We start from the raw sequence: 12,410 nt of genomic DNA, 5'->3' as shown, positions 1-12,410 counted from the left end.
TCATTTCTAGTTCTTGCTAGAACCATTTTGGGGAGTAAAATACTGAGATTACGATTCATTGTGCATATGAGTAAAAGGTTCAACAAAACCCTTTTCTCTGTTACATGGGAAATTGGCCTGGGTTCATCTGTTTTTAGCTCTGTTCCTTGGAAATCTGGTGAAGGTAGAATGTCAGCTGTGTTAATTCAGTAATACTGCCGTGATAAAATGAGAATATAATAAAATGACATTTGGTTGGTAAGTTGAGTCTGGGCTAGAAGGACTATAGCTTTGGGCTTCCCTGAGTGAAAAAAAAAAACTCACAGCCAGCCAGCCATGTCCTTTTCAGGGACCTAGAAGCTGAGAGTGTCACAAAGGGCATTGGTTTCTGCTTGGTATCTGGCTTCTCAGCTTGGGTGGCTTTTGGATCTGCCCTCTGTAGTCCTTTCTCTCACATCGGCACTATCATTTGAGGGTCCAGAGACTTGCCCTGAGACTACTATGAGCAGTCCCAGCAAAAACAAAAGCCTGTGACTCTGCTGTTCACATTCTCTTTTTCTTGATCTTGTATTGTTTTAAATTAATCTGATGTGAACTGTAGCCTATTATACCTTTTTTTTATTTTAAAAACATTTTATTGTAAAAAATTTCAAGTGTATACAAAGTAAACAGAATGGCTGTTATACTCTTGAGTCTCTTGATGTCTAACTGGGACTACGAATTCCGCTTAGGAAAGGGCATTGCAGTACTAAAATAATATCTTCTTAGGGTATTTATAAATAATCTCTTTCACATTCCAGGATGGAGAATATCCTGCTTTTTCCAAGATGTATCCAGATCTTTGAATTATAGAACTATCCAATATATCCTTTTTTAACTTCCATATTTCTAACCTGTGTCAGCCTAATTGTTTTTAGTCTGCCCTATGGCACACTCCTCCCCTTTCTATCATAACTGTTACCTTTCTCTGGACCTCTCTGATTTCAGTTTCTTTCTTCTTTCCTTCTTGTCTTTTTTCTCCTTTTATCCTTTCCTTCCTTCCATCCTCCCTCCCTCTCCCCACTTTCCACCCTTGTTTTCTTCCTCTGGATAGTCACTTGAATTGTATACAACATATGTCAGATAAACTATATCTGTGGTGTATTGGAAAGAAATGTTTTCCCTTTAATTACCAATACCTCTTTTCATAATAACCCATTTTTTCTCTTTCTTTCTGCTAAAAGACTAACTCAAAATTTATTTTTTCCTATGTTCGTAACTGTAATCAGTGATGGATGATCATGTTTTAACACATTGTTTGGATTATTTAGTGTTAAATGTTTAAACCACATCAAAAGCCATTTGTTCCTTTTCTGTTAATCATTAGCACTGCTAGCTTTATAGTGTGCTTGCTGAGCATTTATATGTATTATGTCTTTTAATTTTCATTAAAAAACAAACTTGTGAGGTATATTTGATTTTAATTTTCAGTTGCAAATAAAGAAGCCAGCTTAGAAAGATTTAAGTTGCTCATGATCACACATTCAGAACGTGATAAAGCCAGAACTCAAACCAAGGTAGTTTGATTAAAAAAAACAACCTTGTTTATAATCATCTTGCCTGATTGCTATCACCATTCACTAAATGTTCCTCCAGTTTCTCATTGATTTGCCTATTCACTACCTGAAAAGGTCTGAAAACAAACCTGGAAATTTACTTTCTCCTTCTAACTTCCAGTGATGTCAAATCAGTCTTTACTCCATGGGTAAAGTAACCAGCTATTGAAACTTTAAAAATAACCCTGAAGGACCATATTTTTCTTGAAGGACATGAAAGAACCATGCAAAGGACTTAACCTAGATCCATTTGAAGCTTAGTCTCCTTTGGAAGAAGCACAAAGCAGAGTCAAGGTGAAGAAATAGAAGGGCCCTCACTGTATATAAGCAAATAGAAATAAAAGTGGAGTGTTAAACTAGATTTGTATCCTGCCCTTGTCACCAGAATGGACTGCTTATTGACACTGCAACTGTATTCAGTGAAAAATGCAACCTCAGGGTAAACATTTGGCTCTGTGCTGTTGTGCACTTCTTAAAACTAGATGAATATATGCCTAAACATTTTTTGAGTCTCTGTTAAATGCTGGGAATAAGACTTAAGTAGCTTTACATATATTACCCTTTTATTCCTCTTAAACCAGTAAACTAGTTACTATTATCTCACTTTACAGGTAAGGAAACCAACAGGCTTCCTAGGTGATTTTTAACACAGATCTCCACCTAAGAATCATCCTCTTAGGGAATTCCCCGGCCAGTGATTGGGACTCAGCACTTTCACTGCCAGGCCTCAGGTTCAATCTCAAGTTGGGGAATTAAGATTCTTCAAGCCACACGGCACAGCCAAAAAATAAATAAATAAATAATAGAGTTATCCTCTTAAATAATGATCTCATGTTTGCATAGAGCTTTATCACTGAGGGTTATTTGCATATGCCTATCTCACTTGACCCGTAAATTATCCCCATGAGGGAGGCAGAGCAAGGCTTCAGAGGTGAAATTGTTGCTTCAAGGTCACTTAGCTAGTAAATCACTCAGCCTTTAATTCCAGGTCTTCTCATTATAAACTCCATATTTTCAGCATTCACTTGGATAAACCTAAATAAGATTCTAAATGAGCAGATTTTCCAACAACTTTTTGTTGAATACTGTCATCCAAAATAGTGTTGGGCACGCTGGAAATTCATTCAAAATCATTTTAAACTTTTTACATATTTTGAAAAGAATGCCATGATAAAGATATAAATAACATTTCCACTTTTTGCCTCTTTCAGCACTTTACCTTCTCCTGCCCTCGCCTAAATGCTCCTGAAATCTTGGCTTAAGCAAACCTTTGCTATTTCTTCTTTCATGGAGTTAACCTTGAAAAGTATTGGTAGAGGAGACTATGAATCTTCTGTTATTTTTAGCTGACAGGCAGTTGAGAGTTGATATTTTTTATTAAGACATTAAGCAATAGTGAATGTCTGAGATAGGAGTGACTAACTTTGGAGTACTTTTAACTTCTGCAGAAGGAGCTATACATGTGCGTTTCAGGTAGCCAGATTATTATTAGCCACTAGCACATAGCCTCTGCATCTAACTCATAAGATGATATGATCTGGCTGAATTCAAGCAACAGGACAAAACAGAAATACCACACCAAACAGGAGAGGGCATGAAAGAAATGTCATGGCTGACTGTAAGTAGAGGACAGAGACAGTGAACAATAGTTTTGTGGTATGGTAAAGGCAAGCACTGTTTTTGTCTCTGGACAGTGTAAAATTTATACTAGATTTTCCAGGTCTGGAAATATAGAAAACCTAGTTGCCTTAGCACATTTCAGTTGCCTGTATAACAGTTCCACAAATGTTAAACAAGGTTAAATGAGAATTCGTTATTTTCTTCCAAAAAAAAAAAAAATCAAACACAAAATGAATCAACTTTTTCTTCTGCCGTCTTCCTTAGCTCTGTAAATGACATCAATATCTACGAGTTGCTGTGTCCAAAAAAAAAAAAAAATTGAGGAATAATGAGTACTATTGGGAACAGGATTGTATAATTACAGATATAAAGAGTGAAGTCAGAGAGGACCTCTCTGAGAAGTTACATTTGAGCTCAGACTTGAAAGAAGTAGAAAACAAGTTGTACAGATACCTGGAATCAGTTAGGGGGAAGGTTGGGGGCATGTCTGTTTCCCTCTAGAACAAAAGGGAGACATGCTTACTGACCATTATAAGAGTTTGTGTTCCCTAAGCTCAGAGTTCTCTTCCTATAATATAACCCACTGCATTTGCAGGGGTCATTTGTTCATCTTGAAATCACCTTGTGCAGCCCCACTGACACCAATGGACAGATCATTCAGATAGAAAATCAGTAAGGAAACATTGGCCTTAGATGGCACTTTAGACCAAATGGACTTAATAGATTATATAGAGAATATTTTTTCTAAAGGCAGTAGAATATTCTTTTCTAGAGCACATTGTACAGTCTCCAGGATAGACAGCATACTAGGTCACAAAACAACTCTAAGTAAATTTAAGAAAACTGAAACTATATCAAGCATCTTCTCTAACCAGAGTACTATGAGACTGCAAATCAATCAGAAGGAAAAAAAATGCAATAAACATGTGGAGGCTAAACAATTTGCTGCTAAACAACCAAAGAGTCACTGAAGAAATCAAAAAGGAAATTTTTTTAAATCCTGGAAACAAATGAAAATGTAAATGATCCTATGACTTGTGATCCAGAATCTATGGGATAAAGCAAATACAATTCTAAGAGGGTAGTTTCTAACAATACAAGCCTATTTCAGGAAACAGGAAAATTCTCAAGTAACTGAAATAGAGACTGAAAAAAAAATATAGTAAACATTAGTGGAACTGAGACTTGATTCATTGAAAAGATAAAAAAAGTTGGTGAACCTTTACCCAGATTTAGCCAGAAAAAAAGAGGGCCTATATCATGATGATGTGATCACTAATCTAGAGCCAGACATCTTGGAATGTGAAGTCAAGTGGGCCTTAGAAAGCATCACTACGAACAAAGCTAGTGGAGGTGATGGAATTCCAGTTGAGCTGTTTCAAATCCTGAAAGATGATGCTGTGAAAGTGCTGCTCTCAATATGCCAGCAAGTTTGGAAAACTCAGCAGTGGCCACAAGACTGGAAAAGGCCAGTTTTCATTCCAATTCCAAAGAAAGGCAATGCAAAAGAATGCTCAAACTACCACACAATTGCACTCATCTTACATGCTAGAAAACTAATGGTCAAAATTCTCCAAGCCAGACTTCAGCAGTACGTAAACCGTGAACTCCCTGATGTTCGAGCTGGTTTTAGAAAAGGCAGAGGAACCAGAGATCAAATTGCCAACATCTGCTGGATCATGGAAAAAGCACGAGAGTTCCAGAAAAACATCTATTTCTGCTTTCTTGACTATGCCAAAGCCTTTGACTGTGTGGATTACAATAAACTATGGAAAATTGTGAAAGAGATGGGAATACCAGACCACCTGACCTGCCTCTTGAGAAATCTGTATGCAGGTCAGGAAGCAACAGTTAGAACTGGAAATGAAACAACAGACGGGTTCCAGATAGGAAAAGGAGTACGTCAAGGCTGTCTATTGTCACCCTGCTTATTTAACTTCTTTGCAGAGTACATCATGAGAAACGCTGAACTGGAAGAAACACAAGCTGGAATCAAGATCGCCGGGAGAAATATCAATCACCTCAGATATGCAGATGACACCACCCTGATGGCAGAAAGTGAAGAGGAACTCAAAAGCCTCTTGATGAAAGTGAAAGAGGAGAGTGAAAAAGCTGGCTTAAAGCTCAACATTCAGAAAACGAAGATCATGGCATCTGGTCCCGTCACTTCATGGGAAATAGATGGGGAAACAGTGGAAACAGTGTCAGACTTTATTTTTTGGGGCTCCAAAATCACTGCAGATGGTGACTGCAGCCATGAAATTAAAAGACGCTTACTCCTTGGAAGAAAAGTTATGACCAACCTAGATAGTATATTCAAAAGCAGAGACATTACTTTGCCGACTAAGGTCCGTCTAGTCAAGGCTATGGTTTTTCCTGTGGTCATTTATGGATGTGAGAGTTGGACTGTGAAGAAGGCTGAGTGCCAAAAATTGATGCTTTTGAACTGTGGTGTTGGAGAAGACTCTTGAGAGTCCCTTGGACTGCAAGGAGATCCAACCAGTCCATTCTGAAGGAGATCAACCCTGGGATTTCTTTGGAAGGAATGATGCTAAAGCTGAAGCTCCAGTACTTAGGCCACCTCATGGGAAGAGTTGACTCATTGGAAAAGACTCTGATGCTGGGAGGGATTGGGGGCAGGAGGAGAAGGGGACGACAGAGGATGAGATGGCTGGATGGCATCACAGACTCGATGGACATGAGTCTGAGTGAACTCCGGGAGATGGTGATGGACAGGGAGGCCTGGCGTGCTGTGATTCATGGGGTTGCAAAGAGTCAGACACGCCTGAGCAACTGAACTGAACTGATATCAGGAAAATCAGAATCAAAAAAGAAGTTTCAGCTGATACCACAGGAATACAAAGGATCATAAGAGATTGCTGTAAAAAGACTGTATGCCAGAAAAACGTACAACTTAGAAAGGGACAAATTCTTAGAAATGCACACTCTCCCAAAACTGAACCATGATGAAATAAAAAATATGACCAGACCAGTTACAAGTAATGAAATTGAATCAGTGATTTTAAAACCCTCAACAAGCAAAAATCCAAACCAAATGATTTCATGGGTGAAATCTACCAAACATTTAGAGAATTAATATCTATTTTTCTCACACTATTTCAAAAATTACAGAGTAAGCACTTCTGAACTCACTCTGTGAGGCAGCATCATCCTGATATCAAAACCAGACAAAAACATCACAAAAAAAGAAAACTACAGGCCAACATCACTGATGAACATAGATGCAAAAATCCTCAACAAAATATTACCAGGCTGAATACAACAATACATTAAAAGGGTCATGCACCATGATCACATAGGATTTATCCCAGGGATGCAAGGATAGTTCCAAATCTGCAAATCATGTGATATGCAACTTTAAAAACAAATTGAAGAATAAAAATCATATGATTATCTCAATAGACGCCGAAAACTCTTGACAAATTCACCATCCACTTATGATTAAAAACTCTCCACACAGTAGGTATGGAAGGAACATACCTCACATAGTAAAGGCAGTATATGACAGGTCTGTACCTGATATTTATAGATCAGGAAACTCAGGTATGGAGATGTTAAATAACTTGCCTTAGTTTATAAGGAAAGCTGAGATTTAAATCTAAGCTATCTGACACCTGATAAGTGTTCCCAACCACTCCACAGTTCTACATCTGGAAGAAGTTGAGTGTCACATTGTTAGTATCACAAGCAAGACCCAAACTAGGCCTCTGACTCTTTGAGAAATTTGTAGTGTACACTACCATGATGTCTAAATCCATTTCCTTGTACATGTTTGATCTGTGTCTAGTCCCCCAGTTACATTGCATCTTTGTCCTTTTTACACATTGCATCTTTTTTAAAGACACAAAATATCATCTATTCCATATAAATTCTCTGAATATCTCTTCCCCTGAATAAGTTGTCAAGGGTATCATCAGTGTATTGATTAAAACACAAAAACTTGAAGTACAACCAAAAATCAAAAAATATCTTCTCTGAATTTACTTATTTTACACATACAAAATGTCCATTTAAAAATAAAAAGACAATTATGATTTATAAAAATCAATTTCAGTACCTGCTGTGACTAAACTCTGTGAACAAAATTTTATCCCAGAATTCCCCTAAAGAGCTTAAAATCTGACTTGGAAAAAACAAGAGCCATAGGCACATGTTGAAAACCAACCTGTCATGGACAAAATAAGCAACTTGCAAAGGAGCTGGTGCCAGCAAACTGCCTGAGATACAGAGATGATTTATTTGGAATCAACAGCAGTGTAGCCAGGCATTGGCTGCCTTTGTTTTCACTCACTGCCACCGTCTTTCAAGGCACAAGCTTGTTAAGGTTCTGGCTCTAGCTGGATCTCTGCTTTCCAGAATAAATCCGTTTCAGTGGCATTTATGTCATATCATGCACCTTCCCCACTAGAATGGTTAGGAGAAAACTGATTGTGCCTTTGAACAATTAATATTTAGGAGAGTAATCCTGAAAGAAAATTTAGGAAAAAAATTGGAAATAATTCTTAGCAACTTAAAATATCTTAAAATATCTTACCTATGAAATAGAAAGCATGTAAATGGAAATACTCAACTTTTTAAACAATGTAAATTTTTATATTTTGCAGGTATCTCTTGTCTATAGTGTATAGTATAGCTCTTAAATAAAAAGTGACCCATGGTCATCTTGATTTATTAACATTGTGGTTTGTAAGTGATTTCCTAAAAAATGATGATATTCTTTTAGTTTTTAATGACAACTGTTAGGAGACAGTGTTATTTCCAGAATGTTACTGTCTTAGCATCTTGCTACATAGTTCATTCAGACTGTGCTGTGACATGAAACCAAAAAAAGAAAAAAAAAATTATAGCTTGCTGTTGATTTTCCCTGGTGATCAGAGATAAGAGTATTGTGGATAAATTAAATTGATAAATAATCCCCAAAACATCATTTTAGCCATTAGTTTCAAATTCCTTTCTTCCTAAGACTTGTTTTTACAGTTACTGTTAAGCCTCAATATTAACAGATTTTAAGCTTTGGCTTTCTCTTCCTGCCTTCTGATGAATGCTTCTCTCTAAATGAAATATAAATGCAAGGTGGGGTAGCACAAGAAAGCTCAGAATTGAGGAACCTACTTAATTCACAGAATGGATAATCAACCCTGAATATTAAGGGGATTGGCTCTGATTCAGCCATCAAACCCTTTATAGAGAGGACTGATTTAGGAGAGCAGGTGAGTTAAAAGCCAGGTCACTCTAAGAAGTGGAACAATGATCATTTGACTACCATGTGAGAAAGGCATCTACTGAAAATATACCTCATGTATCTACTTGTTTAAAAAAATAACACTTTGCATTCCAGGTGATCACCTTCTTTAGCTCAAGGTTGCTACAAGCTGGAGCTGAGCTGTCAGTGGAACGAGTCCTGGAAATCATCAAGCAAGGGGTTGTCGCACTGCCCAAGGACAGGCTGAAGGTAGGACTGGGAGAAGAAACATACTGTTGTATCTATTGATGTAAATGTTATTGTCTGAGTAGGCTCTATTCAGAATCATACTACTTACCCAGCACTTGTGCTGGGAAAAGCTCTCTAAATATTGCCTACTCTCCTGTACACCGACACGCAGAGCTGTGATGAAAGATTCTGATAGTTTTCCAGAAGAAGTCGCAAAAGGACTCTTCACCACTGCATACATCTCCTATGAGTAACCGCTGCATAATACTATGCATAATACTTTATTCATAATACTATGAATAAAGGAGCACCTTATTTTTTAACCCACTGAAATAAATTCAGTCTTGTGTGTATCATCAGGGTTGATCGATAGGTGGTGTGGTGGTGATAGTGATGATGATCTGTTAGCTGCAGGGGTAGCTAGTACTTACACAGTGTTTACTCAGTGCTTTTGGGGGGTCTAAGTGTCTTATATATTAACTGATCAATCAATCCTCACAACAGCCCTTTGAGGTTAAGTAGTGTTAATCATCCTAATTTTCAGATGGGGAATCTGATACAAAAATAGGTTAAGTAATTTACCCCAAGTCATACAGTTAGGGAATTAATGAACTAGGAGATCCATACCTCGGTCTTCGGCTCCCAAGTCCGTACTTGTAATCACCACATTATTCACTGTGTACCTGGGTGTAGCTACAAAAAGAGGAGTATTTTGTGGAAGAGGTAGGAGAAATACAGTGTTTAGAGGAAACATTTAAATCTGTGCACTAAATGTGTTCCTGAGGCAATATCATGATATAAAACTCACATTTCAAGACTTAATTTTCCCACAAGAAAAGATGTAAAGGGGATTTTGGGGAGAAATGCGTGAATGTACGACATTGTCGCCTATTTTTACCTTAATACTTCTTTTAATTTTTTCTTTCATTACCTCCCTTTTTTTTTAGAGTGCTCATTCCTGAATGAACAACACACAGGGTATCATAGAGAATGTTTGGCCTTCTTCATAGTTTTGGTCACAGCTTCTTTCCAAAGTTACTGTTTGGGGGTTGTGCTTTGCAGCACTATCACTGGAATTGCTGCTTAATAAACATTGTAGGATATGAAAATATTTCAGTTACAACAACAGAGTTTGTCAAGCAACTGTGCATTAGTCATGATCACTTGCAGAAGTTCCACTGTACACGGATAGCCTTGCGGTAGAGGGCGGGGGGTGGTCTGCTCCTCAACTAAAATGGCACCAGCATGTGGCAACGGCATAAAACCTGATCGCAGTTCACCAGACCCTCCAGCTCTGACTTGACTCTCTTTCCTGACAAGTCTGTAAGTGTAGAGAATTCATATTATTTCCTCTCTTACCTAAAGTAAGATATCTGAGGTCTCTTAGGTTTTTTCTCACCCTTTTGAATTTATTTGAACTATGCCATGTTACAGGGCATGATGATTAGAGTGGCAACTCACAGGAAGTGATGGATCTTGGTGTTTAGGAAAGTCAAGAAAGAGGTGTAACAAGAGACTGTAAGGAAAGGGTAATGGAGAGGAATGAAGGGAAGGGGGATTTGAATGAGATCAAAGAACCAGTGAAGTAGAAGTCATGGAAATTGTGATTAGAGAGCAGTATATTTAGACTGAAGGTGTTCACAAGGAGCAAATCTCCATGACACATGGTCTGAGTTCAGCTGTGAGTGGGGGACTGAAATGATATCGATGTAAATGGAAGTCAGTGTGATCGAGCCAGTTAATGGTTTTGAAGTCAACCATGGGCCATACACGTGGGCATCATAGTCAACCCAGGATAATAAGCCATGGGGGGAAAGAAAGACTGAGCCAAACACTACAGTAAATAGGAGAGCGGCCTAGGAATCAGCATGCAACAGGTAAAAGGAAGAGAAGAAGTTGATACTGGCCTCATAGGAACAGAGCTTTGTATTTAAGAGTAGAGGAACAGCCAAGGACCAGCAGTGAAGACAAGACACCAGCTGCACCTCCAGGCCCTGAAGACTAGAGAGTGTGAAGAACCATCAGCTTCTACTTCCAAAGGCTCCAGGGGTTTGGAAGTCCTGAGGGGGAAACCAGGTTCTTGCTTAAGAGGTGAGGACGAGAGACGGACGATCCAGTGCAGGAACTGAGAATGTCACGGGACATAATAACCATGAAGTCAGGGTTTGAAAAGGCAGTGTGGGGCACTGGAGGCAGAGAAGTAATGGGAGGTTGGATCACGGGAGAGAAAGCCCAGAGCAGGATGGGAATGAGAGTTCAGGAGAAGGGGGCGATGACAAGTGATGAGGTCGTGTGACGTTAGGTTAAAGCTTGCCACAGGTTCCATCAACCCTGAGCAAGCCTTTGTCAAGCATCTGCTCTGTGACAGCTATTGCTCTTAAGTGCCTGGGCACAGAGTGAGCAAAGATCCTTGCTCTTTCAGGGCTTGTAATTTAGCAGGCGGAAGCAGACGACAAATAATCAGCATGGTGTAATGAATAACAAAATGATCTAGAGTGGTAGATGCTCTGGAAAAGAAAGAAATGATCAAGCAAACTTAAGAGGGTTTGGGCATGCCAGTAAGGATGTGGTGGGAGAAGGTTGTAGAATTAACAGAGAATGGTATAGCCAGCCTTTAACCAAAAAAAGAAGGTGAGCAAATTAGATGTGCTGGTTCAAAGTAGAATCCTAAGCAGTGCCTGAAAAGGCCCAAAGCCAGGAAAGAACAAAGCAGCTAGAACTGTGTGGACAAGGGGAGAGGAGCAGAAGGTAAACAGAGATGATAAGGGGTAGGGCAGGGCAGTGGAATGAGGAGCCAAGGCAAGATTTTGAGAAGAGGAGAGGCATGCTGGGGTTTTGATTGTAGGCGGATTACTCTGGTTGATGTGTTGAGAGTAGATTGTAGTGTGACTGTGAGAGCAGAGGGATCAGTTAAATTATTGCTTGACTTGGACCATGGTGGAGAGGTGGAGGTGCTAACTGTTTGTCCAAGTAATTGTCTGGTTGGCAGAGGAGTGCACTTCGGCCTTTTCAGTTCAGTTCAGTTGCTCAGTCATGGCCGACTCTTTGCTACCCCATGAATCGCAGCATGCCAGGCCAGCCTGTCCATCACCAACTCCTGGAGTTCACTCAAACTCATGCCCATCGAGTCAGTGATGCCATCCAGCCATCTCATCCTCTGTCATCCCCTGCTCCTCCTGCCCCTAATCCCTCCCAGCATCAGAGTCCTTTCCAATGAGTCAGCTCTTCGCATGAGGTAGCCAAAGTATTGGAGTTTCAGCTTTAGCATCAGTCCTTCCAAAGAACACCCAGGACTGATCTCCTTTAGAATGGACTGGTTGGATCTCCTTGCAGTCCAAAGAGACTCTCAAGAGTCTTGTCCAACACCACAGTTCAAAAGCATCAATTCTTCAGCACTCAGCTTTCTTCACAGTCCAACTTCACATCCATACATGACCACTGGAAAAACCATAGCCTTGACTAGATAGACGTTTGTTGGCAAAGTAATGTCTCTGCTTTTCAATATAATAGCTAGGTTGGTCATAACTTTCCTTCCAAGGAGTAAGCGTCTTTTAATTTCATGGCTGCAGTCACCATCTGCAGTGATTTTGGAGCCCCCCAAATTAAAGTCTGACACTGTTTCCACTGTTTCCCCATCTATTTCCCATGAAGTGATGGGTCCTCTTCATTTTCTGAATGTTGAGCTTTAAGCCAACTTTTTCACTCTCCTCTTTCACTTTCATCAAGAGGCTTTTGAGTTTCTCTTCACTTTCTGCCATAAGGGT

The 12,410-nt window shown here is 39.3% G+C and overlaps 1 protein-coding gene across 2 annotated transcripts in view; it reads left to right on the top strand.

The window, feature by feature from the left end:
- DYM (dymeclin) overlaps nucleotides 1-12,410 on the top strand; it is a 392,231-nt gene that overhangs the window by 321,383 nt on the left and 58,438 nt on the right. For both annotated transcript variants that reach the window (XM_069568503.1, XM_069568504.1), the window contains exon 16: nucleotides 8,554-8,667. In XM_069568503.1, the coding sequence (XP_069424604.1) occupies nucleotides 8,554-8,667 (114 nt within the window). The remainder of the gene's footprint in view (nucleotides 1-8,553; nucleotides 8,668-12,410) is intronic.

The sequence above is a fragment of the Ovis canadensis genome, chromosome 23 (genome assembly GCF_042477335.2).
Source record: "Ovis canadensis isolate MfBH-ARS-UI-01 breed Bighorn chromosome 23, ARS-UI_OviCan_v2, whole genome shotgun sequence".
Lineage (NCBI taxonomy): Eukaryota > Metazoa > Chordata > Mammalia > Artiodactyla > Bovidae > Ovis > Ovis canadensis.
The sequence above is the reverse complement of the archived record's forward strand: the minus strand, read 5'-3'. Positions and strand labels throughout refer to the sequence as shown.